Source organism: Manis javanica, chromosome 3, assembly GCF_040802235.1.
Source record: "Manis javanica isolate MJ-LG chromosome 3, MJ_LKY, whole genome shotgun sequence".
Taxonomy (NCBI): domain Eukaryota; kingdom Metazoa; phylum Chordata; class Mammalia; order Pholidota; family Manidae; genus Manis; species Manis javanica.
Genome location: NC_133158.1, coordinates 212,038,816 through 212,066,476, shown reverse-complemented (window position 1 = coordinate 212,066,476; position 27,661 = coordinate 212,038,816). Strand labels below are relative to the sequence as shown.

The window sequence follows — 27,661 nt, the reverse complement described above, 5'->3', positions numbered from 1 at the left end:
AAGGAAGTGCACAGCATCTCAGCCCAGCGGGAACACTAACCAGACAGCCTGGGCCAGCCAGCCGGAGACGAAGCGAGATGGCTACTGTGAGAACCAAGACAGTCAGCCCCCTGACACGCGCCCTGCCAAGGAGACAGAAGGAGCAGAGAAGTGGTTTTGCCAGGTAATTATTTCAGTTATTGTCCAAATATGAGAATCCATTTTAAAAAGTACAGAAAACAATGAAAGAGAATTCCCAGTGCGCTCATTAGACAATGACAGGGGTAAGAAGTGGAGGCTCTCGTTTACACGGATTCTCCTCAATAAACTGCTCACTCGGCTTCTAGCTGGTGGTGAGAATGACTTATTTGAATCTCTTCAGGCTCCACGTACCCCCTGATATGAATCTTCATGCACAGCAAAATGGGAGAGAGGCTAGAGAGCACGTCACAAATCTGGATAATCCACATACTTGTAAAAATCATCCAGAAATAATTAAGAATGGAGTAAAAGAAAATCAGGGAAAAGGCTGCTTCTAATACACTGTGAACAAAAAGTACACTGAAAGAGGCCAAGTCTTGCTTGTTCCAAACCCAGCTTTAAATAGACAATAACTGCACAATATCCATGACCCTAGAGCAAAGTGGGTCCTAAATGTGGCCCTGAGTGAAGGCCGCGTCACAGCACAGGGCAGGAGCTCAGCAACTGTCCGCTGAGTGTATGACTCATTCAGGGAGGCGGGCAGGCCTGGCCTCACATGTGAGAACCAGGGGCCAGATGACATCTAGGATCTTGGGAACAAGAGATGATATAACTCACCAAGGGTAAATGCCATAAAGAGAACACATCCGTATGTGTGTTGAAGTCAGAAATGGCGGGGACCTTTCGTTCACTGGCTAGTGATGGTAAAACCCAGAGCTTAGGTGAGGTCACATTCAGACTGGCGTTGGACTATGTGTCATCTGATCCCACTATCCTGGGCAATTTAACTGCCAGTGACAAAAGATGTCAAATGAACTTCATGAAATTAATGACTTCAGCTCCTCATTACCATTCTTCACAACATATGCTGAACTACTACCAGAGACAAGGTTTCTTCAAAAATGGTCTATTTTCAAAAAGCATTAAGTTCAAGTGCTAAAAGTATGTAAGAAAATAGATAGCACTTCTACACTTCAGCATTTTAGTGCTCCAAATATTAATTTCAATTACATTACATGCTAGGGAGAGAAGGGTTACAGCTGACCTACCGTCTGATGTCAAATGGGGTTCTTTTGCCAAAGTATTTCTTTTGAAGACATGATATGCATTCCATCTCCAGGTCCTAATTTGTGTTTTGCTATGCTTAACAATTTTAATGCCAAGAGGAAGAAACTAAGGGAGGGAATGTGCTGGTCTGAACCTGGAGAGCTGATCTAATTGAACTGAAAAAAGTAAAACCTTTCTCCATCTGTTCAGTGTGCCTGCTGATGGAGCACCACCTCAGGTAGGGACGAAACCCATTAGAGACCAGTTATAAATAGATTTTTATTTCATCTGCTAAAAGCTTGGCAGCCGAGGTGGGAGGCCTGCCCCCCTGGCAGCCAGGCAGAAGCTCTGAGCTGCTCTCATGTCGAGGTGAAAGGAGTGAGAAGACGGGACCCTGCACACACAAAATCAAGTAAGTGTCCCAACGACTCATGTGACAACCACCAGCAGTCAGTAAGTTCATTTCAAACAGGTCAAACTTCTGAGAAGTGCTGGGCAGATAAAAGATGGATCACACCCCCTCATGAGCATCATGCAGAAATCTAATGGGAAACACCATGTTCACCCATCACAGATGTGGCAAAGTTTGTATGTTCCAACATCCCTTGTGGCATTTATAAAACCAAATCAGTGGAAAGGTGCGCACTGGTAACATGAGCATGCCAACTTCACAGACAAGCCGTGTCTTTCTGAGGATGAGATCAATGGAAAACCTAAAGATACCAAAGATAAGTTGGAATAAAATGTTTTTGTGGAAAAGAGAGACTAGCAAGCCCAATTCACAGACTATCAGAAGGACCATACATGGCAAGAAGAGGCACTTGGGTCCCTCCTTCTAGACATAAGTCAGAGACAGAAACTCCTCACCGCTTCCCCACCAGCATCTAGAATGGTCTCTCACTCCTGGAGCGGGGAGAAGCAAACAGCAGACAGGATGGCCATCCAACAGCAAGGGAAAGAACAAAAGGGGAACCAACGATGTCTCAGGACAGGCCTGGGGTGAATTCAGATACTTAAGAGCAAAATGTCAGAAGTTATATTTCCAAACAGAACCCTTGAGAAGGTGGGTGGAGGAGGGAGAAAAGGAATGTTTGATCTCACTAGGGGAAGTGTATGTAGGCTTAGCAGAAACTTCCTGGAGCCCTTCAAGAACATTAAGGACGTCATCAGGAAGATGATGACCCGCTATTCTGTCACCACCAAGGACAACAAGAGAAATGGAACTGAACTGTGGCCAGGGAAAACTGGGTTAAATATGAGGAAGAATTTCCTGACAGCAAAGGTTTTAAACACTGAAAAGGGAAACCAGAGGCCGTTAGGGATGCTCTCCGGAGGTCTTTAAAAAAGTAGAATCGCTTGGCAACTACCTGGGGGTAATTTCGGCACAATTCTGCCTGCTCCCCTGGCCTTTCTCGGTGCTCTAATTCATCCCCCGGCCCGGACGAGACATCCGCCACGGCAAACTACTGTCACACTATGCTCGGTAACGAGCTCTCCGAAGGAGAATAAGCATTAAGGAAATGGCAACGGCTCTCTTGGAAGTAAAACTCATTTTTCTTTATTTAAACTGCACATTGAGTTTTTGAGGTTTCCTTTTTTTCCCTTTCTTTTCCTAACACTTCCATCCAGAAATAGTCAAACAAAGCTCATCCCCGCTGACCTGTTTTTCCAAATATTAAAAGGAATCCAGGTGGAAGATTAAGTGCAGAGAACATTCCGAGTCAGAGACAGACAGATAAGTCTTTCTGCATGCACCTCTGTGCGGGGCTCTGTTTAGCTCTGTTTAGCATGAGAGACTGCGGCCCAGAGATTCTAGGACCTGCTTCTCAGGAAGCCAAGAAAGGACATTCCCATTGGTTTGGGCTCCAGGGGGCAAACTAAATGACCTCTAAGACTCTAAACCTCTGGAGTCTTTATTTTATGGCCCTATATTGTGCTGTATTTAAAAAACCCAGAAGAGTCTCACATTCCAAGAGGTCCATGTTCCCTATAGTACGTGAATTTTTATTCCCCCTTTATGTTGAAGAGGGAAAGGAGGCTTTTTAAACCAGAACCCTCTCTTTTAATGTCATACCCATCATTACACACTTGATTAAAGGTATTTGTTTGTGGAATTTCTTCACCACTGTTCTACAAGCTCCACAGTGACAGAGAGTGTATGTTTTGTCCATTACTATGTCCTCATCGTTTAGTTCTAACAGACAATCAGATGGTAAATGAACGACAGATGGACAGACTGAAAGGAGGAATGAATGAATGAATGGAGGGCAGAGGATGTACCTAAGTACACAGTACACATTTGTGTACTTAGTTCCCCCAAGTGGTGTATGGAAGGGCTACTGTAATAGCAGCAACCTGCTCTTCTCCTCAGGACCCCAGCCCAGAGTGAACGAAGGCCAAAAGATACAGTGAACCAGGGATTTGGAGGCAGAAGACTTGATGTGAACCCTAGAGATGTTGCTAACTAGGCCGGGTCCTTCACCTCTCTGAGCTTCAGTTTTCTCACCTGAAATGTATGTGAGGTGTGTGTGTGTCTCACAGAGATGCCAGTAATTTAGGGAGCATAGAGAAAACAGTATTTTTAATTAAACGAATGATACCCATTATTCGTACATATTCTTTATTAAAGTTTACAGTGAAATTTTAAATGGTGGAGAATTGGTACAAAGATGGTGACTGGTGCCAAATGCTGACTCCAGGGAAGAATTATCAAAGCTCAGCCAATAAGAAGACATTTACCTGCTTTCCTTCTTTGCTGCTGGGAGGCTCATTCACTGCAGTAAGCAGCCAACAAGAAAAATAAGGCAAACGTGTACCGAGTGAAGAACACAGCAATGGCCCTTAAGAAGGCAAAATGCAAAATCCAGCCCGGAGGGCTTGGCTTACGGATTTGTATTTGCAAGTCCAGTCTTCCATTGGCTGTTAATTTCTACCTACACCTCACCATTGGTTATGGCAAGTTATCATCCAAAAGGCAGTGGTGCCAAGTGGCCTGCACAATCAAGTCCCCTTTGGGTATGGTGAAGAGAGCATACGTACACACTCAGATTCTAAAGCAGATACATACTTAGCAAAGCAGTTTCATATCAACAGTAACCAGCAGGAAAAAGAGGGCGAGTGCTGGATGGACAAGATTCAGTGCACCCACCTGCCCCCATCCTCCTGGTTTCTATATCTTCTGTATGTTCTTTTGTTTTGCAAAGCCAGTCAGGAGATAAATGGTTTGGGAGAAAATGCTTTGGGTTTTCTTAAGGCGGGACAGCGTGAGGAAAGTTGGTACTTGATTGCACGACAGAAGTTACACAAGGATCCCCAGCCACGACTCAATTCCATTCGCCCCAACAGTCTGCCTTTCTCAGTTAAGCTATTTTGTTGGCAGGAAGATTGGTTAAAGAAAGGAGAAAGTGCTTATTGCACCGATATTATTCACAGTGTAGAAATCACTGTAATCAGATCTAAAAATGTTCTTTTGAAGGGCCTGAGAACTCCTATTTGGTAATGCCGGGGATGCAGTGGGAATGTGCTCATGATACAGGTGTGCTACAAGAAGCTCTACAGATAGCGAAATGAAGCGTCATGCTAGTCATTAATCCAATAACTGCTGCTCAGGAAGTAGGAATCTGCACAATGATTTCAGTTGACCAAAAGACAGTATGAAAAAAAAAGAAATTTTATCCTCTAGATATTAAATAAAGGGATAAAATTCCGGTGCAAACAAATATTATCCCATTAGACCTCTGCCACATTCAAAAGCATGGATTAGTATTATCACTGAAATTACTTCTGAAAAGAAAAAATGAAAGCATTCTAATTTTTCAAACATATAAAACAGTTTATTTGAAAACCTCCCATAAGGAAAATGAAAAAAGAAATCAAAGATTGAGAAGCTTTTTTAGCCTGTAAATGGATTCATATATAAAATATACTACTGACTAATAAGAAAAAAAAATCTTAGAAGAAAAATGTGCAAAGGGTATGAACAAAGAATGTACAGAAAAGGAAATCTGAATGGTCAATATAAAAATGCTCAATCTAAGTAACCATGTACACAAATGAAAGTAATAGCAAAATATATCTTGTACATTAGATTGACAAAATTTGCAAGGTCTGATACTACCAAGTATTGGTGAAGATACAGAAGATAAAGATATGAGAACTTTGATGGCCTAGTGTGGGAATGTTAACTGGTACAAATGTTTTGAAGAATAATTTGACATTATTGAGTAAAGTTGACATATTTAGCAACTCAGCTTCATTTCTAGGTAATTCCCCTAGAGATCACAAATACGTGCAGAAGACGTGTGTAAGTTGCCCATCACAGCACGGTTAGCACATGGCAAAAAACTAAATTTCCATTAACAGAAGACAGACAAACTAAAAGAGAACACTCTGCAGTATCAGCCCTACAGCAGCAACACAGATAAATCTCAAAATACCTAATTTCATTTGCACAAAGATAGCAATAGAATTAATCATTTTATAAACATTTAAAATTATGCACCAAGCCATATTGTTTATGGCTACATATATATGTAACACTACAAAAATGTGCATGGAAATGTTCTAGACCAATTTCAGGGGTGAGGGAATAGGGCATTAGTAATACCCCTAATGTTTTATTTTCTTTTAAAAAAAGATCTGGAGTAAATAAATATGGCATTTGTCAGTCTGGATAAGGAGTACATGGGTATTTATTGTGTTTTATTCAGTACTTTGCTATGGGTTTGACAGTTTTTTATAATAAAAACTTTTTAAAGCACTTTAAAAATATACGTGTATAACTCATAGTCCACAGTCACACATAGCTGAAAATCATACAGAATCAGGTGCATTCATTATCTTTACCCATCACAGTCATGCTTAAAGCAGCTATACTAGTTAACTCTGTCATGTTTGTGTGATAGATTTCAGTTAAATTACTTTTAGGAAAATTGCCTCACTTAATAGTCTTATCAAGACTTCGATTTAGGTGTTTTGACACCCATTTTTCTGAGAGGAAAAGTCAACCTTAGAGTTTTAGAGATTTTCCTCAGATTACCCAGTTAAGTAAGTGATCCAGTACTGTCATTACTACACCACAGATGACCACTAATACCCTGAAAATCTATTATTCTAAAGACATATGGATCATCTTTAAGACCTGTGTTATTGACCTGAACCTGATGATAGGAGCAATAGAAATCACCCAATCTGAACGATAAAGAAAAAACAGACATTTTAAAAAATGATCAATGTCAAGCACCTGTAGGACTACAACAAAAGATGTCATTTATGCCATCAAAATCCCAGAAGTAAAGGAGAAAGAAGGGGTGGGCCTAAAGAAGTACTAAAAGAAATTATGACTAAATACTTTGAAAATTTGGCAAAAGACATGAATCTACATACTCAAGAAGCTGAGTGAAGTCCAGTATAAATCCAAAGAAATCCATGCAGAAACATCATAATCAAACTCCTTAAAAACTAAAAAGAATTAGAAATATTTTGAAAGTAGTGAGAAACATTTTGCCTAAAGGAGAAAACACTTAGAATGACACCATGTTTCTCATCAGAAACCACAGAATCAGAAGGAAGTGGCACAAAATTTTTCAAGTGCTGAAAAAAAGAACTGCCAGCCCAGAATTCTATATCCAGCAAATATATCCTTCAGAAAAAAAGGGAAATCAAGACATTCTCCAATGAAGGAAAACTAAGAGACCTGTTGCCAGCAGACCTACACTAAAAATGGCTAAAGGAAGTTCTCTAAACAGAAATGGTAAGAATGCTAAGAAGCCAATTTGTGTTAAAAATGAAATATGACTATTATATCTCATGATAATACATAAATACTATTTTGTATGATGAATTACAATATTGCCCTAATTAAACATTCCATGCAAAAGTAACTTTGGGATGATGCATGTGCTATTTGGATTATTTCCACCAAAAAAGCTAGACATCCTGAGCAATTAGTCAAGTCTATAACCTCCTATTTATTATATCACTATTTATGCTAGAAATCAAATTCAGCTTACATCATTTCAGCTTAAAGTTTTTTTAAAATGTAACCTGCTATGAGTATTAACACTGCCTATAGATCCAGCAATGCCACTTCTGGGTATATATCCAAAAGAAATGAAAGCAGAGACTCATGCATATATTTGGACATGCTCAAAGCAGCACTATTTGCAACAGCCAAAAGGAGAAAACAACCCAAGTGTCCATAAACAGATAAACAGGTAAATAAAATGTGGTCTAGCCACACAATGGAATATTATTCAGCCTCAAAAAAGAAGGAAATTCTGATGCATGCTACAATATGGATGAACCTTGAGGACATAATGCTAAGTGAAATATCCAATCACAAAACACCCTGTATTAGTCCATTTACATGAGATACTTAGAGTAGTCAAATTCACAGAGACAGAAAGTAGAATGATAGTTACCAGGGACTAGGGTGAGGGAATATGGGGGGTTATTTAATGGGGACAGTTTTAATTTTACAAATGAAAATATTTCTGTGGATGGACAGCACAACAATACTTTTAAAAAAATGCCACTGAGCTACACACTTAAAAATGTTTAAGACAGTAAATTTTATGTTATGTATGTTACCACAATTTTTAAAAAAACTTTGATTAAAAAAAACAGTGTCTACCATTTATTGAGTACTTATTCTGTACCAGGCACTACAATTAAAGCTGAGCATATTATTTCCTTATTTTTCTTCCCAACAACTTTGGAGGGTGATAGTATGATACCTGTTTTACACATGAAGAAACTCGGTTTACAAAACTTGACCAAAGTTCCACAAGTAAAAAATGGCATCAAAATTCAAACAGAGGCCGGTGAGGCTCTCAAGCCCATTCTGTCTAACCCATGACAGTAAAGGACTATGTATTTCAGAAGCACTAGGATAAAGCACTCCTCTGAGTCTCAGCACAGTTTGATCTTTCCAAGCATGGGAACTTACAGTGGCTAATGGCAACAGATACGAATGGCACTGATCTAGGGGATCGAAAGAATGGCATCACTACAGAGGGACTAACTTTTCAAAATCTAAACTTTAATACCAAAATATTTTCCACAAAACCTCAAGATGTAAACATTAGGGCCATTCAATCATACAGGACTGAGATTCTTACCCATAAAACAGAAGAGAAAATTTTAATGCTTATAGCACTGTGGAATACAGAACACAAAAAGATAGTTTTATTTTACCTTTTCTACACTTCTTTTAGAGAATATAAATAATCTTAGCACAACAAATGACCAAATTAAGTCATGCCTCACATTAGGTGTTGTTATTCACCACCTGTTGGGTTTCAGAATAAACTTCTAACATCAGTATTCTCTGAACATTTTCTTTCACTTTACCAAAATTTCCATACACTCACCTCTCCCTATCTCACCATGTTCTCTGGAACCCTTCTGAACACATCTCCCACCCAACCTGGACCCACCATGCTGGAATGCTGCCCTTCCCAGCCCCAGATCCCCTTCCGTTCCTGCTATTCCAGATCCAAGCCTGCATTTGCCCCCATACCTACTAGTCCCAGGGCCACCACCTGCACCTGTGGTGACTTTGCACCCTAGCAGACCAAGGTGCAAAGCTTGGGCAGGGGAGTGGGGGCTAAAACTTACAGCCCCAATACACAATGGTCCTGACTCTGCCCCTCTCTCTCCTGGGCCTCAAGACTCCCCTGGAGAAAGATCTAGAAAGATGCTGTTCAACATGAACTGGCCTTGACAACCTTCTTAATGTACTATCACACTCTTGATGCTGGTTGTTCTCATACTCTAGCCCAGTTCCCCAAGATCCCACATCCACCCTCAGTGTCTTTGTAAAGGGCTTCACAGGACTGAAACCAGCTATGGGGCAGCCCCTACTGCTCTCCACAGTTTTCCCTCACCACACTCCCTCTCTCAGTCCCTTCAGCCTTCTTCCCATGCTCTGGAGAAAGACTTCAAACTTGTTAGAAAACCAGCTGGTCTTCTCCATGCTTAGGCCCCACCACCAAGGCCTACGCCAGAGTTCTGAGGTCCTCTGGGGAAACTCAGAGAGGGGAATGAACGGAGGGCCAGCAGGGAGGGGCGCGGAGGGGAGGGGCCTCCAATGGGCAGTCAGGGCCACTGCGCACCAGCCAGATCCCTATTTTATGTGGTCTCCAATGGCTAGAATCCAGCGAGACTCTAACTTGGTCACGAGGACCCTGGCCCTACACTCCCTAGACTCCACCCGCTCTAAACCCACAATCAGAAGCACAGACTCGAGATAAAAGTAAGTGTGGTGCTGTTTGTTCCTCAACATGAGGCAAAAATTTCTCTTAATCAAATTAAGACTCAGGAAGTTGATGATCTGGTTCACCACCTGGTGTGTCCCTTCAGTGGATCCTCACTGGGTGGCATTATATAAAGGCCCTGTGCTGGGTGCTGCCCCTGGGATTCAGTGAGGTAACGAGTGACAGCATTTGGTAGACTGTAAAGAGAACACGCGTCTCTGTTATTGTTGCTCTTCCCCTGCCCACAACTAGACTATCAGTTCCTAATGGACAGAAATGATATCTTTGTATCCCCTGCATCTAGCATGGCACCTGGCACAGAGCAGGCCCCCTGGGCACACTTACTGAATTCCTTCAGCAGTGCGCACCTGTAGCTGAGACATTTCTCACCACCATTCCGTGTGCCACCAGCCCTGACACGGGCCTCGCCCATCATGACAGCCGCCAGGCTCACTGCCCTGGCTCACGTGACTTTTATCTCCTTTTTTGAAACACGCACCTATACTTTCTTTTTATATTACTGAACAACAGCATGGAATAAAGTTAGACTGCTACGCTCAATACTCACTTACGCCCACAGTCAGGGATGCATTATGCCTATGAGTCCTTATGTTAGTGAACAACGGTAAGGAAAAGAAGGAAACAGTAGAGGATGCAGACGGAACTGTTCGGCCCATTTAAAATAAACCGCCCCCTGGCAGACTTACTCTCTGAAGGCCAGGCCGGCTTATGGATGTGGAGTTGGCCTCTTCCTCTTTCTCACAAAAGAAACAAAGACAGGAAAAGAAAATCCCTCGTAAACAGGCCAGTTTTTACATTGCAGCTATAACTCCAAAGATTCAATAATACCTACTTTAACATACGTGAGATCTAGCTTGTGAGAAATGGTTCAGTCTCCCCTATTTCATTTCTTCCTCACAACACTTGAATTGCTTAATTTACACATTTGTCAGAAGACTTGAACAACTGAAGTTTTTTGGACAATAAGATGCAGCAACCTAAACAGCGATGAAACAGAATTTATACAGCTATATGAACTGCAACTCATCTCCTGATTTTTTATAACAACACTCTATAATACATATATTATGCAATAAAAGTTCACATACTTCATTGAAATAAATCTCATTAAAGTACCGCTCTTTTCTATCTAGACTTTTGTATCTCTTTTAAATCTACTTACCAATCCATGCATGTGGCTTCCTTTCCTGTTACCCAGAATAACTTGATGAACAAAATACTGGCATACTTAAGTGAAGGTGGATACATGTGTTCAATAAATGAATAAATGAGGGCATAATTATAAAATGCTGGACTAAGATGCCCTGAGAGATTTGCACTAGTACATAGAATCATGTGCTTATATGTTCAGGTTTATACATCTAAACAGCACTTAATAGTAATTACCAAATAACAGTTAAATAATAATCCATCTGTTTCTTAATAATTCTGTCTCACAATATCATATAATTTGAACTACATAGAATCATGTGCTTATATGTTCAGGTATATATATATCTAAACGAGACTTAATAGTAATCACCAAATAGCAGTTAAATAATAATCCATCTCTTTCTTAAGAATGCTATCTCACAATATTATAAAATTTGAACTACAATGAATATATGTGAGATAGAGTTCATTTACAATTATACCACTAGTATTTATATACTTTAAAATGAGATTTGAAATATGAATACTAATATGGAAATTATTCGTAACCTGTTAATGTGTTCATAAAATAAAAGTTCTAAAAATAAAAAGAAGCATGCACTCTGTTAAACCTAAAGGTTTGAAAATGTCATCAACACAATTTCTTAAACATACCTTTTAAAAAAAGTTTGTACAAAGGAGTGTCTGTTACACCCATTTAACAACATCTTAATATGGGACTTTTATCATTTTAAGATGTGTAACAAGTAGGCCAGACAGAATATATCAGTAAGAAATTTTATTGGGTGTAACAGCTGATATTTATTATCAAGTCTTAAGTCTAATAAGCATTATACAATGCAGCTTCACCGGTATCGAAAACTAAATATTTCTTAAGGCATGTCCTGAGAGTTTTGATTAATCCACTTATTTTTATTTATTACATAATTGGACAACAAATAATCTGGATATGTTCTTACTGAGTTCGCTGCAAAGAAGTTATAAAATAAGCTAGCAAAGAATTCTTTTAACTTTAAGAGATAATGGTCTTAAATACACTAAAGAACTCATTTATTTAGCAAACCTTAATGAAAAGAGGTTATGGTAAATGTTTAAGAAGTAAATGAAAGTAGATAAATCGGTAATAACACGGTCAGTATTAAAATGTAATCTGATTTAAACTTATTTACTGAACTTCCTTTTTGTTTCATATATTGTTGTTTAGTACAGGCATGAATGATCCTGTGATCAGTTCAAAAAGGAAGACTGTAACCATGCAAACATCTCCTTTCCAGTGCCTATCAGCATGTCTTTTATGTCTTGGCGTCCATTTTAGGAGTATCAACGAGGTGGTATATAAAGGAGCTTATAAAACAAAGGTTGTCGTTTTGGCGACCCACATTGAACATTAAGTGCTTTCATTTTATTGAAGATCAAAATGTTGATTAGTAAAAAAAAGTAGAAGGAAATACTTAAACTAAACTAGGCAAACACCTATATTGGTTTTCATATATTTTAAAATCATATTTGTATATTAAATGTCACTCTCAGAATTGCTGAGTGTCACTATAATACTATACAAACCATTTTAAACAATTGATTATTTAAGGCGCGCAAGAAAGCTATAAACCAAGAAAAAAAATTATTTTCCTGTGAAGAATTAACAAATCTATGATCACATACTCAAAACAAAAGCATGGGTCATGGAACAGTCTTTTATACTGCCCAAAATGATTAGTACTTATGTGAATATACACGATTTTCCAGTATGAGTTTGGTATATAAAATAAAAAGAAAATATATTATTATAGGAAGTCATAATCTAATCCTACAACTCAAACTCTCTTCTTTAGAAATAGAATACTTACTGACAATGAGGGTGGTCCACAAAAATACATGCCTTACAGTTAATCTCTCCTGCAATAATGCTGATTTTTAAGAGCAGAACTATCTCAATTCAGCTGTAACCAGGCCTAATAGGAAGTATTTATTATTAAGAAATTAGATATAAAGTATGTATCTAAGTAAAATACAGGGTAGTATTGAAAAGAAAAATCGATGAACTTTCTAGTTTTCCTTCTCCTTAAAACATTTTGAGAGAGCCAGGCTATAGTAATCGTTTAATTACACAATCTAATCAGCTGAAAATAGTGGAATCTTTTTCCAAGTATTTCAAACACAGCTCACTACTTCTTATCCAAAAGATTTCGATTCCTATTCTCTACCATTCTCAGCCATTTCTGCCAACATCATAAAAATTACCTTTTATCATTTCCTTCTCACAATGAGAATTCCCTAATCGCACACATCTTTTAGACATAAACACCTCCCCACCCACCTCCCAAAACTGGTTCAGAGCAAAAAAACACACACAAAAATAATGACCAAGCTCACATTTCTTGTTTGCCCTTCAAACGAAGTCTGGTGTCTTCAGCTTGCCTTTCTGGTCTTCGGTGTTGTCACTCATTGCTGGGGGATGTAGTTTAGGACAGCATGAAGCAGCAGAAATAAAAGCTGTTGCTTTAAGAAAACGTTTTCTTAAACACATGGATAAAACAACTTTGACTCTGACCTCCTGGCTGGGTTGCATAAAATCTTAGAAAGGCTCCTTGAAAAGTGAATGTCTACAAATGGGAAAAAAAATAAAATAAAATAAAATCTAAAAACTTACGTTCTGAACACATTCCGAAGGATGTCTGATTGGATTTGAAAGCAGGTTTGTATTGATGAATAAACTTTATTTTGCAGAAAATTAATATTCTCGCTAATTAGACATTTGCCTTGCCATCTTCTATGTTAATCCTGTCTCTCATGGTATAATCATACATGCAAAAAATCAAATACAGTATTTCCCAAATGCATGGACACTGTGGAAGCTTCATTTTGAAAAAGGCTTTTATTTCCTTTAACACCGGTGACTAAACGTCATTGTATGTACCAACACTTTCAAATAGCCCAAGAGACTTAAAAAGCCTTCTAAGTTTGAAAACCAAAAAGTTCTGAGTTTTTCTGTACCCCAGGACGGTTTTCTTTCCTGAAGCTCAAGCGGAGAAAGCAGACAAAGGGAGCTGATTTGACTGAGCAGTGCCAAGTCTTGCCTTTTTTTCTTCCCTCAGCTCTCCCTCTGCCTCTCTCTCTCCCTCTCCCAGTCTCTCTCTCTCTTTCTCTCTCTCCCTCTTCTGCTCCCAGTATGGCAACCTTCCGAGCAGTCTTGGCGGAGGTCCAGCCTGTGCCAGTCTGTCTGAATTCTTGTCTCCAAAAGATGTCCTTTGCGGATCAATTAATACATTTGAAAACAGGAAACTGGTACGGTACCCAAATCCTGGCACCAACAGCATCGACTTCTGCCAAATCACCTTACAGATTTCATGGTATCCTACCTTCCATAATCATTACTAACATGTTCCCGCAGCAATAATGGAGTACTAGAAGCCATTCACTGTGCAGCGATAAGGAATCTGTTCCCTAGAAATGTCCATATGTGACATATGCACAACCTGCAGTAAATCAAAAACTCTCTCCTGTGAGAAGAAATGTATGTAACTTGAATAAGCACCACATACTGTATTTCTTTTTATAAGACTTGCTTTTCCTTGCCCTGCTGCAAAGAATCATGGGATAATAGAAAAGAAGACATGCAGATTAAAATTAAAACTATATGCCCAAATAAGTCATGCTTTACCTATGGGAGAAGAGCATAGCTCTGATTGATCAGCAATTGCTATTATCAAGAAAACCCTCATATAAATTGTACCTATCTAAAATTTTACTAGAGATGAAGGGGGGAGAAAATTCCTCTCAAAACATAAATATTGACTAAAAGGGAAAGAAAAACCTTAGGGTGGATTTAGTAAAATTGACTATATTTTCATATTTTGAACCCCCAGTCCCAACATAGTCACTTGTGTACTAAACTCATACTACTACAATCTAATCATTATAAACAAGTGCTGTTTATTCTTATTTGTAGTATGCACATCTTTTGAAACAAAATGGCCAGTCTGTGCTTCACACATTTACCTGTCCTTTGTGTATCAAGTAATACGTTTGAAATCAGAAGACAGTGGTATGGTGCCCAAATTCTGGTACCAACAGCATCCACTTCTGCTGAATCAGTTTCTGCCATTTCATTTAAGAATTCACTTTTACATTCAAGTATTGAAAATACAGAATAGCCACACCCGAGAATCACCACCACACTTTCACAAGAAAAAAATGATACAATACGTTCTAGTCTTTGGCTCTTTCTAATTTATGTAACCTCAAGGTCTCTTAATCTATATACTCCTCAGTTTGCTCATCTATCAAATATAAAAATCAGTGACTTCCCCCATCCTCCCAAAATACTCTGTTTATACTCAGTATACCTTCATTCTACTTGTACAGTAGTTATTTGAGTGTGTATCTTCTACAGCCAAATGTGTCAGCCTCGCAGGCAGGCCGTGTGTCACTTAGCTGAGAAAACTGAGACCTGCATGGTGCATTTTATATGCAGGTGCTCAACATAGACCATAGATGAATAAATTATGGTGATAGGTCATATAAATATCACTCTCAAGTTCTATAAAACTGTGAAATATGATTATGAAAAACAAAACCACACAGTACTACATCACAGAGCTGACAGATCAGAGAGATGCCACGGAGCTATCATTAGGGTTGAATTAAAGCACTAACAAGTGTTTCCTGATATCCTTTCAAATAGGAATGGTGAAACATGGGCAGGATGACAGTGGATTTGCAATTTATAATCAAACTATTTAAAACTAAAGACAAAGAGAGAATCTTGGAAACAGCGAGAGAAAAGTGACTCCTCATTTACAAGGGAGCCTCGATAAGATTAACAGCTGATTGCTCATTGGAAACCATGATGGCTAGTAGGCAGTGGGAGGGCATAGTCAATGTGCTGAAAGACTAAAAAAAAACATCTACCAAAAATTATGTATCAGCAAAACTATCCTTCAAAAATCAAAGAGACATCAAGACATTTCCAGCTAAGCAAAAATTGTTTATTGCCAACCAATCTGTCCTAAAAGAAATACTAAAGGAACATTTCCTTCAGGCTAAAACAAAAGATGACTAGACAGTACCTCAAACCTACATGAACAAATAAAGAGCACAAGTACAGGAAACTACAGAAGCAAATATTAAAGACAGCATAATGTATTTTTAGTCTTTAACTCTTTTTCTCCAATCTGATTTAAAAGACAATAGCATAAAGCAATAATTATAAATCTACATAATGGGCACACACGTATGCAGATGCAATTTGTGACAACAGGATAAAAAAGGGGTTGAACAGTACGTACAGGAGCAAAGTTTTTATATACTATTGAAATTAAGTTGGTATTAATCTGAACTAGATTGTTATAAATTAAGATGCTAACTGTAATTCCCAGAGCAACCCACTAGGAAAATAAGAGAATTAAAATGTGACCATAGAAAAATATTTAATACAAAAGAACTCAGCAATGGAAAAACAGAGGAACAAAGAAGATGAAGACATAGAGAAAATAGCAAAATGTCAGAAATAAATCCAACCTCATCAGTATGTACATTAAACTTAAATGAACTAAAGACTCCAATTAAAAGACAGAGATTGGCAGAATGGTAAAAATAAATAATCTAACTATATGCTGTCTACAAAAGACACTCTTCATATTCAAAAACACAAACAGGTTGAATGTAAAAGGATGAAAAATACATACCATGCAAATAGCAACCAAAAGGGAACTGTACTAGTTACATAATATGAGACAAAATAGACTTTAAGAGAAAAATTGTTACTAAAGGAACAAAGACATTTTGTAATGAACAAAGGGCCAATTCATCAAAAAGATACAACCATTATAAATACATATACAGATAACAAAAGATCCCCAAAATACATAGAGCAAAAAATGAAATAATTGAAGAAAGAAATAAACAATTCAACAAACAGACAATTCTCCAATCATAGTTGGAGACTTCAAGACTCCACTTTCAATACTGGATAGAATAACTACATAGAAGATCAGCAGGGAAACAGAAGACTTGAATAGTATCATAAGGCAACTAGACCTAACAGACATCAATAGAGTCCTCCACTCAGTAACAGCAGAATGCACATTCTTCTCAGTGCACACGGAACATTCTCCAGAACAGATAATATTAACCTACTAAACCAGCCTCAATAAATTTAGAAGGATTGCAATCTGACTGGGGTAGGTCATAGAGAAGACATGACCACCAGCTGTCCAGTGAGCTGGACCCCGGCAATTAGATACCCCTCATCCCCTCCCTTGTCCTTGGAATGTGGGCTCTGGTCGCCCTCCCCACCCCCAGAGGCTGCCCCAAGGACACAGCCTTGAGATAACGATGTGGTGTTCAGACAATGTGGACGGTGCACATGACTGAGCCCCGTTAATGCCACGGACAGGTGCAGATATCTACTCATCTTGGAGCCACACAAGACAAGCCTCATATGTAGGTTCCCTTGCTTATTAAACCTGCCACCTGCCAATCAAGAGTGTCCTGCCTCTTCCTTCTGTCTCTCCCTGCCCTCTGTGCATGGCGGCCAGTCTCCGATCATACCTGGGAAGTTCCTGAGGAGGCTGTGAACCAACAATTGGCTGCCAAGGCAGAAGACTGAAGGAGGGCCTTGGGAGGCAGTACCCGCAGGGGAAATCCCCAGTTGGCCAGCCACCTCTGTGAGGGGAGGGGTGGCCATTGCACCAGATGCCGGTGGCCCACTGCACGAGTACAGGCACATCCCAAAAACACTGGCAGCTTTCATACGCTTGCTTGAAAAACTGCAAATAGAATGTGTGGCAAAAAGAATCCCTGGGAGAGTGAAGAGTGAAGGGAAAGATGTGGTGATTGACAGTGAAATGGACAAAATGCCCTGTGTCCTCAGACCCCTAAAACAAAGGAAAGCAAGAGCATAACAACAGCAAAACCAGCGAGCAGGCTACCCCAGCTGGCTATAAAGGGTCCAGTAAAAATAACTGGAAGCGAATGTGGTTTGACCTCATTGCTGTGGGGAACCCACCTGAACAGATAAACCGACACCCCAATGGTGTGTTTAGGCATGTGGAAAGCCTTAAACCTGAAAATCAGTTAGACCTGCCCCACCTGCTCCTACCATCTCTGGCGCCCCCTGCTCCAGCAGAGGCCGCAGGACAGAGTCCTAGTCAGGGTAGGTGCCTCCCATGCGCGGGTATAGGATTCAGGCCAAGACTGCGTCCAGGTGAGGGCCACTGGCAGAGACTAGAGGCCTCATGTTGAGATCACTGTTCACTAGTCCTTGGAGTAAACAAAAGGTGTTTGCTGTGGTGGACATGGGATCCAAATGTCCTCTGATACATGGTGACCCTCAGAAGTTTCCTGGGCCCCTTGGGACCATCAGTGATTATAAGGGGCAAAAAGCTACCGTCTGGAGTTAGTGGTAATGGTTGCTTAACCTAGTAAATACACTAAAAACCACTGGATTGTATACTTACTTTAAGATGGTGAATGTTATGCTATTATGAATTGTATCTCAATAAAAATAGTTACAGTCCATCTCTCCAGTATTTTTGGGAGTTGTACATGACTACATCTCAAGATAAACCCACAAAAGCCCTTTTAGCCTCTTGGAGGAAATCGTGTGCATTAGCTAAAACCTTATCTGCTTCAGGAATCCACCCAGCTGAGCCTAGTGCCTTACTGTTTTGACTTCTGGGTTCAGTCCGGCCAACTCCAGCACTCCTGGCCCTCTCCACACACGGCTCTCTTCTGCCTGCTGTGTCGCTTCTGACTCCTCAGTATTTCTCTCCTGGACTGCCAGGCCCTCCGTAGGGCTCCCAGTCCCTCTGTCTTCCCTCCCTAACTGCCAGGCCCCAGTGAATTCAGAGCTTTGACAGCCAGCCTCCTGAACACGTTAGCCAGTCTCCTCTCCCCACACCTCACTGAGCTCTTCAGAGCTAACTCAGGATCCGACGCAACTCCACTTCCCTGTGCTTCCCTCTCCCAGCCGCCACTTGGCCAGGACGCTACTCTGTGCACCCACAAGGGATACTGCCCAAGGGGCTGTAAATTCACCATGGCAAATTCACAAATGTGGGGCATTTCCCTTCCCGTGTGTACTGTGTATCTGATTTCCTGGTAGCCTCAAAACCTTCTTTTGATTCAAGTTCTCAGAGAGAAAGCACAATCAGCACGGTTCTTAGAAGTTTCAATATGGCATTGAAGTCCATGGTAGCATGGTTATGTCCTTCTACTGACTTATCAGAAATCTACTGAGGGTAGCAGAAGAAACAGGCCGCCCAACTGCAGGCTTCCTCCACACCTGTGGTTCCTCAAACTCACTTCTGGGAGGCCCTGGAGTACCCCAGATGCTGCAGGGCCTTCACAGGACAAAGAAAAGATAAGCAGAAGTTAGGGAACGTCGCCCCTGCACCAGCCAGAGTAGTTCTGTTTTTATGATTTAAACGTATGGGTCACACAAGATTTTGTTTACAAAAGATGTTTTTCTAAAAAAAAAATTTAAGATCCTTTAAGTAAACTAGGAAAATACTCCCTAATGATCTAACCTTGCAAGAACTTTGAGATTGTGGCCCTCTCAGAATCTTTACCACAGGGGCTAATATAATATTGTTATCTGAGATTTAAGACAGTAATGGGAGCTCCTCCCTAACCATACTGAGGATATATCCACCTTGCCCACAAGACAGAAAATGGAGGAAAACACCGTTATTAGACCATTCCTTTCCCTCCTTAGACGTGGATCTTTAGATCTATAATCTGAAATTCCAAAGAGCACAGCTCTGGCCTTCTTTCCTAACTACTCAGTAAGTCTTGAATACAGTCACCCACTCAGGAATAACTCCCACAAGCACGGTCTGAACAACCACTATGTGCCAGGCACCTGCCAGGGTTATAGGGCCCCTGCCATCATGCAGCAGGTATATAAACAAGTAATTCCAGCTACAGGTGAAACATCAGCTATGACAGAAGCATGACCACAACATGCTAGGACACAGGAAAGAAACAGCCTGAAGTCATCTACCAACCAAAAGTCAAGTATGTTGACTTGAGTTAGAATGAAAAGAGAAGTTTTTTAAACATGTTCATTCACTTTGCACATATTTGTTGAGTTTGTTATCATTCTTTTAAAGCAGTAAGTAAAGATTCTGGGAAATCTAGAGGCACATCAGAAATCACTCCAGCCCTTAAAGAAGCTTAAAGTCTAAATAAGACACAAAAAATACCAGATTTTACATGGTCTAAGTATTATTATTTAAACATCTCTCCAAATCCTAACTCCTCCATATTCCTTACTGGTATCATAAAATAAAAGATAAATGCCTTTCCACAAAGCTCAAATGTGGAAGTGTGATGGCCAGCCTGCCTAAGGCTAATCCACATTGTATCTGTTCTCTCTTCCTCTCTCTCTCTCTCTCTCTCTCTCTCTCTCTCTCTTTCTCTCTCTCTCTCTCCCCCCACCTCTCTCTCTCCTTCTCCTTTCTTTCTTGCTTCTGCTCTCTCTCCCTTCTCTCCCATCACACCCTTAATCATTATCTGCATTCACTGATTTATTAAGCACTTACTGAGCACCTGCTTATATATAAAGTATGAGGCTAGACTTCACAATGAACAAAAAAATGAAATAAAAAAGGTGATCATGCACTTATAGTAACAACCATGAAAATAAACTTACACATTCCTCACTCATTCACTCTTCATCCAGCCTTTGGAGCAACACAGTATAATTTTACTTTGTAGATGAGGAAATTGACATCAAAAGACATTATGTGATTTGTCCAGACCATCAGATACATACCTACGAGAGTAGATAAAATTGAAGCATCTATTCCAGGTTCCAGTATTGAATGGAGTCATGAAGACGGCATGAACACGGGTGGCCTCACAGCTCCTACTACCTACTTAATAGTCCCTCTGAATGGTTAACAGGCCCCTCAAGCTCAACCTGGCCAAACCAGAAACCTTCATTTTTCTCAAAAAAGGTCATTCCTCTTTTAGCCTCCATTAAATGGTAGTACCAAACACTCAACTGTTCAACCTAAAAATCCAAGAGCCACCCCTGATTCAGCCCTCACCCACTAGAAAAGCTAAAAGGAAAAAGATAATACCAAGTGTCCGTGAGGATGCTGGAAACGGGAACCCACATTAACGGCTGATGGGAAAGTAGAATGATTAACAGTCTGCCAGTTTCTTTAAAACTTCAATCATACTTACCAGAGGAACCAGCAACGTCCACCCTAGGCCTACCTGTGAGAAAACATGTCCACACAAAGTCCTTCACATGACCACACATCAGAGAATTATTCTCAGGGGCCCAAAACTGGAAACGATACCAAAGCCTGCCGAGTGGTAAATGCATAAACACAATGGGATCTATGCTACTACTGATAAAACAGTATGAATTACTAATACAAGTAACAACATGGATAAACCTTGGAAACACTTGCTAAAGGAAAGAAGCCAGACAGAAAGGAGTACACATTGTTATATTTTCTTTCTATGAAATACCTTTAAAAATATGAACCTCCAGAGACAGAAGGAAGACCAACCCTTGCCCAGGCTGCGGCAGGAGAGGGGTTGGACTGCAAACGGGCAGCAAGAACTTTGAGGGGTGATGAGAGTGTGTCAAACCGGACCAAGTTGATGGTTTCACAACTGTATACATTTATTAAAATCACCAAACTGTACACTCAGAATAGGTAAAGCTAATGATATATAAATGATCCCTCAATACATACATGGGGAGGAAAGTGCAGCACAGGGAATATAATCAATAACATTGTAATATCTTTGTATGGTGACAGGTGGTAACCAGCCTCATCATGGCAATCATTTTGTAATGTATAAAAACAATGAATCATTATGATGTACACCTGAAACTAATAGGCCACTTATACTTCAACTCAAAACAAAAGGAAATACACACACAAGCACATGTAAAAGCAATCATGAAAGAAGACATTTTTCTGATAGGATCATGTAAAGAACCACAAATACAAACTTATCCAATCTCATATATCTTGGATACCTTGGGCCTATGCTAAGAGGCTAATGAACTTGAGGGTGGAAAGATCCTTCTTTTCAACATCCATGCACTAAAAAATATAATGGCATAGCTATACAGTTATATCAGAACCTAAAATAAATTATAATTTTTGCTTGACAATTTTGATTTTCAATATACATATGTATTTTTTAATGAGACGTGATGAATATTGCTTGTTATTCTTTATTATACTAAAATGCTTACTTTTAAATCAGAAATGTGTTTTAGCTTTTTTTTTTTCAAGTGGATTTAACATGCAGGATTAGAGGCAGCTGACTTGAATGAATAATCTGGAGGTTCCAAGGCCTCCACTTCCACTAAATATCCCCTTTGCTGAAAGGAAAAAAAAGCCACCAAAATATACACACAGGTGAATTTTATGGCATATAAACGGTACTTCAATACACACACACAACAAAATATTTAGCACATTTACTGTATCCAAGGCCCTGTATTAGGCCCTGATGAGGATACTGAGATGACTAAGACACAGTCCCCACCCTAAAGGAGCTTCTGGTCTTTCTCTTCCACTTGCAGAAACAGGACAGGTACATGGAAATAGCAGATGTCATACACCAACAAATGACTGCTGCATAAGTGAAGCATGCAATGAACTTGGTAAAATCTGGAGGAAGGAGATTAGACCAGAGCCCGGTGTCTGGGGAGGCCTTACAGAGGACGCTGGTTTTAAATGAGGCCTTGAAGGATGAATGAAAATCACAAAGTGGAACCTAGAGGGCATCCTTGAGAAAAAAATCCAAAGGCAGAAATGCTTAGGACATGTTAGCCATCAATGGGGCAGTGTGCCTAAAACAGAGGCCCACAGGGAGAGCACAAAGGGTCCCCGGCCAGAGGAGGGCCGCCCAGGGAGGCGGAGGCATGTGCTCTGCCACGGGGCTTCCTCAAAACTCGCTCGTTTGACGATCCTGTTCGTGACTTTTGCCATATTTGAAATTATGGTATGATCTGTTTATTATTTACTTAACACTCCTTAAACTTTCTTTTTAATCTAGATTCATCTTTAAAGGAAATTTTATAAAGGAAACTTGATGACACAACTCTAAAATGAAAACCAGCATCACTTGCCAGAAATGGGAAGTACTTCTGTAGTATAGGAAATACTATAAAAATGAGTTATTAAATTGTCAAAGCCTGTAGTCGTCTCTAAGCTTGAGTTCTATCTTTGTTAAAAAGAGAGGTTGAAAAGTGTTGGAGAAAGCTCAAAAACATTTTAGTACCAAACTGACACTTGAGCCTTGATATAATCAGAGAAATGGAAAGTTGAGAAAAGGCATAGTTTTCTCACTGTGGTCCATGTTATTTAATGCCATGCCCTTCGACCATCTAATAACATCTTGTTTTAGGAGTCCCACATTTTTGGAAATGATGGTCTACAGTAAATCCTAAAAGGCAGGTGGTGGGGGGGAATCAGGGAGGTGGGTAGTGGAGGGGCATGATAATAATATTTATTTAGCACTTACTATGTGGCAGACAGTGTTCTAAATACTCCTCATCTTATTTCATTTAATCCTATGACAGTAACACCTACCTCATAAAGGTATTATCAGTCCAATTTTCAGGCTAGGAAACTAAGGCACAGCATTTAACTAACTTGTCAAAGGCCATACAACTTGTCCAGGGTCATACAGTTAATAAATGGCAGAGCTGGAACTGCACCCAAGCAGTCTGTCTCCAGTCGGTGCACCTAACGACTACAACTGACTTGATTCGCATGTGAAATGATTATTTCAGGAAGATTTGTTTGCTGAACTACAGGAAGGAGAGGCCCGGGGCAGACTGCGGCACCTGGGCGTCAGGTGCCAGGGGCCAGCTGGGACCGGAGGGCTAACTGCCACTCGCTGTGGGCAGCAGGGGGCAGCAGAGGGCTGCGGAGCAAGAGCAGGGCCCCTGCCAGGGCTTCCTCAGGCCGGCTTCAGGGAAAGGGGACCCTGAAGGAGCAAAGCTAAGGCCCAGGTCAAACACACAAAGCCAACCCCAGGAAGAGCCGGACTGGGGGCCAGAGGAAGTCGATCCTGGAAGTTTGGACGAGCCTTCGAGGACAGTCAGAGAGGCGGAAGGCGCAGTGAACCGGGACAGCCACCCCTCAGGTCCCCGGGTGGCCACCCAACCTGATGTCGCCAGGTTCTTCCACGCTTCATTCCAAAACATAATACTGATATCATGACCTCTTTTTTTATTTGTAAGTTGATTTCAGGTCTGTCCAAGAGTATGAAATTCGGCTGTGTCTTGGCCTAAACCTCCTCTTTTAAATTCAAAATACTCACTTGGGACTGGTATCTAATTCTCAGAGAAAGTGTTTTAAAATTAAAATTAAGAAATACATTCAAATGCCATATCCAGGCTTCTGACAGGTCTGAAACATCTTGAATACAGACACCATTAATCCACAGACATCAAAATTGTTTTATTACCTTAAATCTCCCAAAATCATTGTTTGAATAAAAATAGGATAGCAGATAAAACTGTCAGAATATAAAAAAAAAAGAAAACCTCCTCAAGGAAAATTTCCTGTGCATGGTTTTAAAAGAAAGACTCAAAAAATTAAAAACAAAAATAATTATCTGGACTGCTCAAACTGATGCTTAACTCAGGCTTCATTAAATAAGCAGAAAAATTAGACATTGTAGGTTTATGATTTACTCTTAGAAAAATGTGATTTCTTATGTCCCAGGAGGAAAGCTTTAAGAGCACCAATAGATTTCTCTGGATATCAAATATTTCTCCATTATTCTGAGTAAATTATATTTAGATCAAAATCAAATGGATTAAATTTCCCTTACAATACTCAAGAGATTTTTAAAGTATAAGGAAATGTGCCACATATCAAAAAATGGTATTTTATCCTACTACTTATGAAAGTGTCTTCCTATTAGAATAATTAGTCAGAAAACAAACTAACCTGAGTTTTAGATGTACTAAGTTCAGAATAACTTATTAAAATTAGAATGTCATTTACTGATGCTTAAATCAAATTAATCATCTTTGGTGACCTTTAAAAATCCTTGGAAGTATGCCTTTACATTTTCATTTTTAATCTGGGAAAAAAAATACATCTGAATTAGTGATAAAATGGATAGGAGTCCAAATTTTAAATACTGCATATATAACCTTCTGACCGTAAATATCATTAAGCATTTGCAAATTCTTGATAAACTCACCCTTAATCATTGACGCAAGGTTCATGCCTTAATTATTCTCATCTACTTTACTGTCTTCCTGACAACTGTAAATACCGTAAGAGAAAAAATTATTAACTTTTTAAATCATCCATCAGAACCACAGTAAGCACATCTGTTTGTTCAGTAAATATTTACTAAATACCTACTATGTTCAAAGCACTTTGTTAGGTGCTCCAGGGATAAGATAATGAAGCAGAAACAGTCCTTATCTTCAAAGACATTACTGTCTAGTGTGGGGAGTGGGAGAGGGGGAGACTAATAAAGCACATACCTAAGGGGGTTCACAAATAACCTCGAGCAGAAAGAAGAGCTCTCCAAACCCAGTCTCTCATCACTACACCCTCTCCCCATTCTCTCTCCTACTTAGATTAGCTCTAATATTATAAAAGTGAATCCTACATCAGTGTGGGAAAATATAATATGGTTTTTGAAATATAAGGTGAGGCCCTTACAGCATGAGTATTAGCCAGAACCCATGTCAAAAAGATGTGTGTCATCTGAAAAATATGAAAACCCTAATTCAAAAAGATATATGCACCCCTATATTCATTGCAACATTATTTACAAAGGCCAAGATATGAAATTAGCAAAGCAATCAATAGGTGAGTGGATAAAGAAGTGTGGTACATATACATAATGGAATATTACTCAGCCATAAATAAGAAGGAAATCTTGCCGTTTGTGACAACATGGATGGACCTAGAGGGTATTATGCTAAGTGACGTAAGTCAGACAAAGACAAACACCATAGATTTCACTCATATGTGGAATCTAAAAAAAAGGAACAAACAAAACAAAAATAAGCTCATAGATACTGAGAACAGGCTAGTGGTTACTAGAGGGAAAAAGGGCTGGGGGGCAAGAGGGTGACATGGGTGAAGGGGATCAACTGCATGGTGATAGATGGTAACTAGACTCATGCTGGCGATCACTTTGCAGTGTATATACATGTCAAATTACAAAGCTGTATACCTGGAACTCAAAGGTAGGAGGTGAGTGGAACCTGAGAGGAACACGGCTGCACTCGTGCCAGAAAGGGCCAGGGAGAAACCAGGACTGCAGGGCTGGCCAGAAGGAGCCTGGAGGAGGAGTGTCCAAGGTAGGAATCTCACCTCTTTGCTGTTCTGTGCAGTCAGCCCCTCCCCTCCTCCGTCACTGCTCAATCTTTAGTAAAGTCTAGGACATTCCTATCTGTGTTATGAGTGGTGTTTTGGTAGATATAATGCCAAAGAAGTCAATTCAGCGTGAAAGAGAGATAGTATCTGGGAATGCAGGAGCCTAGAAGCGAGGTAACCATGAGAACAGAAGAGTCCCATACACACACACACACACACACACATTCTAGAATTTAGAGAAATCTTAGAGACTTCCATGGCTAGAATCAGGGTCTCAGCCAAGAGCAGGTAGCCCCAAGTGGCAAATGGGTTACATAGTCACTCTGCCAGGTTCAGACTACCAAAGGGGTGCCCAGTGCTTCAGAGGACTCCTCTACAGGGCCTCATGCAGACTGGCCATGTTTTGTGCTGGTTCTCATATGATGCTTCCTGATCGACCCCTTCCTGATGGTGGCCTGGGACTGCCCTCAGACTGCACCTTGTGTGCAGCCCTGACCAGGTCTGCTACCTCCTGCTGTGTTGACCTGGTGTCTGGCCCCACCCCACCCAGCACCGCTTCTGCTCCAGTCTGTGTTGTGCCATCTCGCCCAAGCATTTCCCCAGCACCAACCCGACCTGCCTCTGCATTCCATGTGCTACTTCCCTTTCTAGACCAATAGTGACAGGACTGCGGCTTGCTAGGTGGCCACTGTGGAAGTCCTGGCACACAGTAAATGGGGAAAGGGGAGCCTAGTCTTCGGAAGGGAAAGCTATCGGCAAATTTCACATGTAGGAGACGGAGTTGCGGGCTGGTACAGAACTGAACCGTCTACAAAGGGTAAGACACGTGCACGCCGTGGGGAAAGAACCGTTGCTCTATGAGGAAACCACAGTGTGGTTCTACTTCTAAACTGTCTATGGATTTGCTTCGACTGCACCCTCAAATATTCAGAAATAGAACAAAAGACTGAGATCTAAGAAATTTCAAGAAGAAACCACATTTCTTTTAATCTGAAAGAAGCTGTCCTATCAAAATGAAATAATAATACTGACAGTTCAGAGGCAGACAGATGGGTTCACAGTCACCGAAGTTCCCTCACCCAGATTGAGAAATAAACCACCACAAAAGCCATAACTACTGCAACCATGTTGCAGGCCTTCGTTCCCTTTCTTTCTCTGCCTTCCCCTCAAGGGGAAAAAGAGGGGGAAAAATGGAGGAAAAGCCAAGTGCAACGAGAAAGTGCAACAAGAAAGACAGGGCTTAGAGCCAGAGTTAGTAAGAGTCTGGGGAAAGGTGGTTAATTCTGAAGGGCAGAGAGGAAGTGCTAAGCATAATACAAAGAAAGCAGTCAAAATCACTGCATGAACGGAAAAAGAACCTCCAGGAACTTTGCTTTAAGCACTTTTTATAGGTAAGTGAATGGTGGCTCACCAGAGAAGGTAAGTAAATGGCACAAAGTTGCACAGCGAATTAGCAGCATGGCCAAACCCCAGAACTCATGAGCCCACCCCCTGTGGCCATTCCACAGGGCCACAGGGGTTTCTCACCTTGGTTTTAGTGAGCAGACCAAGACTGGCCATAGGAGAAAAGCCTTAAGTGGCTCGTGTGTGTTGCAGCATAGACCAAGAGTCCTACGACTATTAACTTATGAACTGCCAAATATGGAAGGCCAGGAAAAG

General features: G+C 40.3%; 1 protein-coding gene across 17 annotated transcripts in view; it reads right to left on the bottom strand.

The window, feature by feature from the left end:
* The window catches only part of MSRA (methionine sulfoxide reductase A), a 357,530-nt gene that overhangs the window by 308,937 nt on the left and 20,932 nt on the right, over window positions 1-27,661 (bottom strand). The window contains exon 1 of one of the 17 annotated variants that reach the window (XM_017661338.3): window positions 13,309-13,760. The exons of 14 other annotated variants lie outside the window; for them this stretch is intronic. In XM_017661338.3, coding sequence (XP_017516827.3) covers window positions 13,309-13,321 — 13 coding nt within the window. In that variant the 5' untranslated portion in view covers window positions 13,322-13,760. Of the gene's footprint in view, window positions 1-13,031; window positions 13,219-13,308; window positions 13,761-27,661 lie in introns of those variants that run through there. 2 more of the 17 variants (XM_073232772.1, XM_073232768.1) reach the window with 2 other exon arrangements.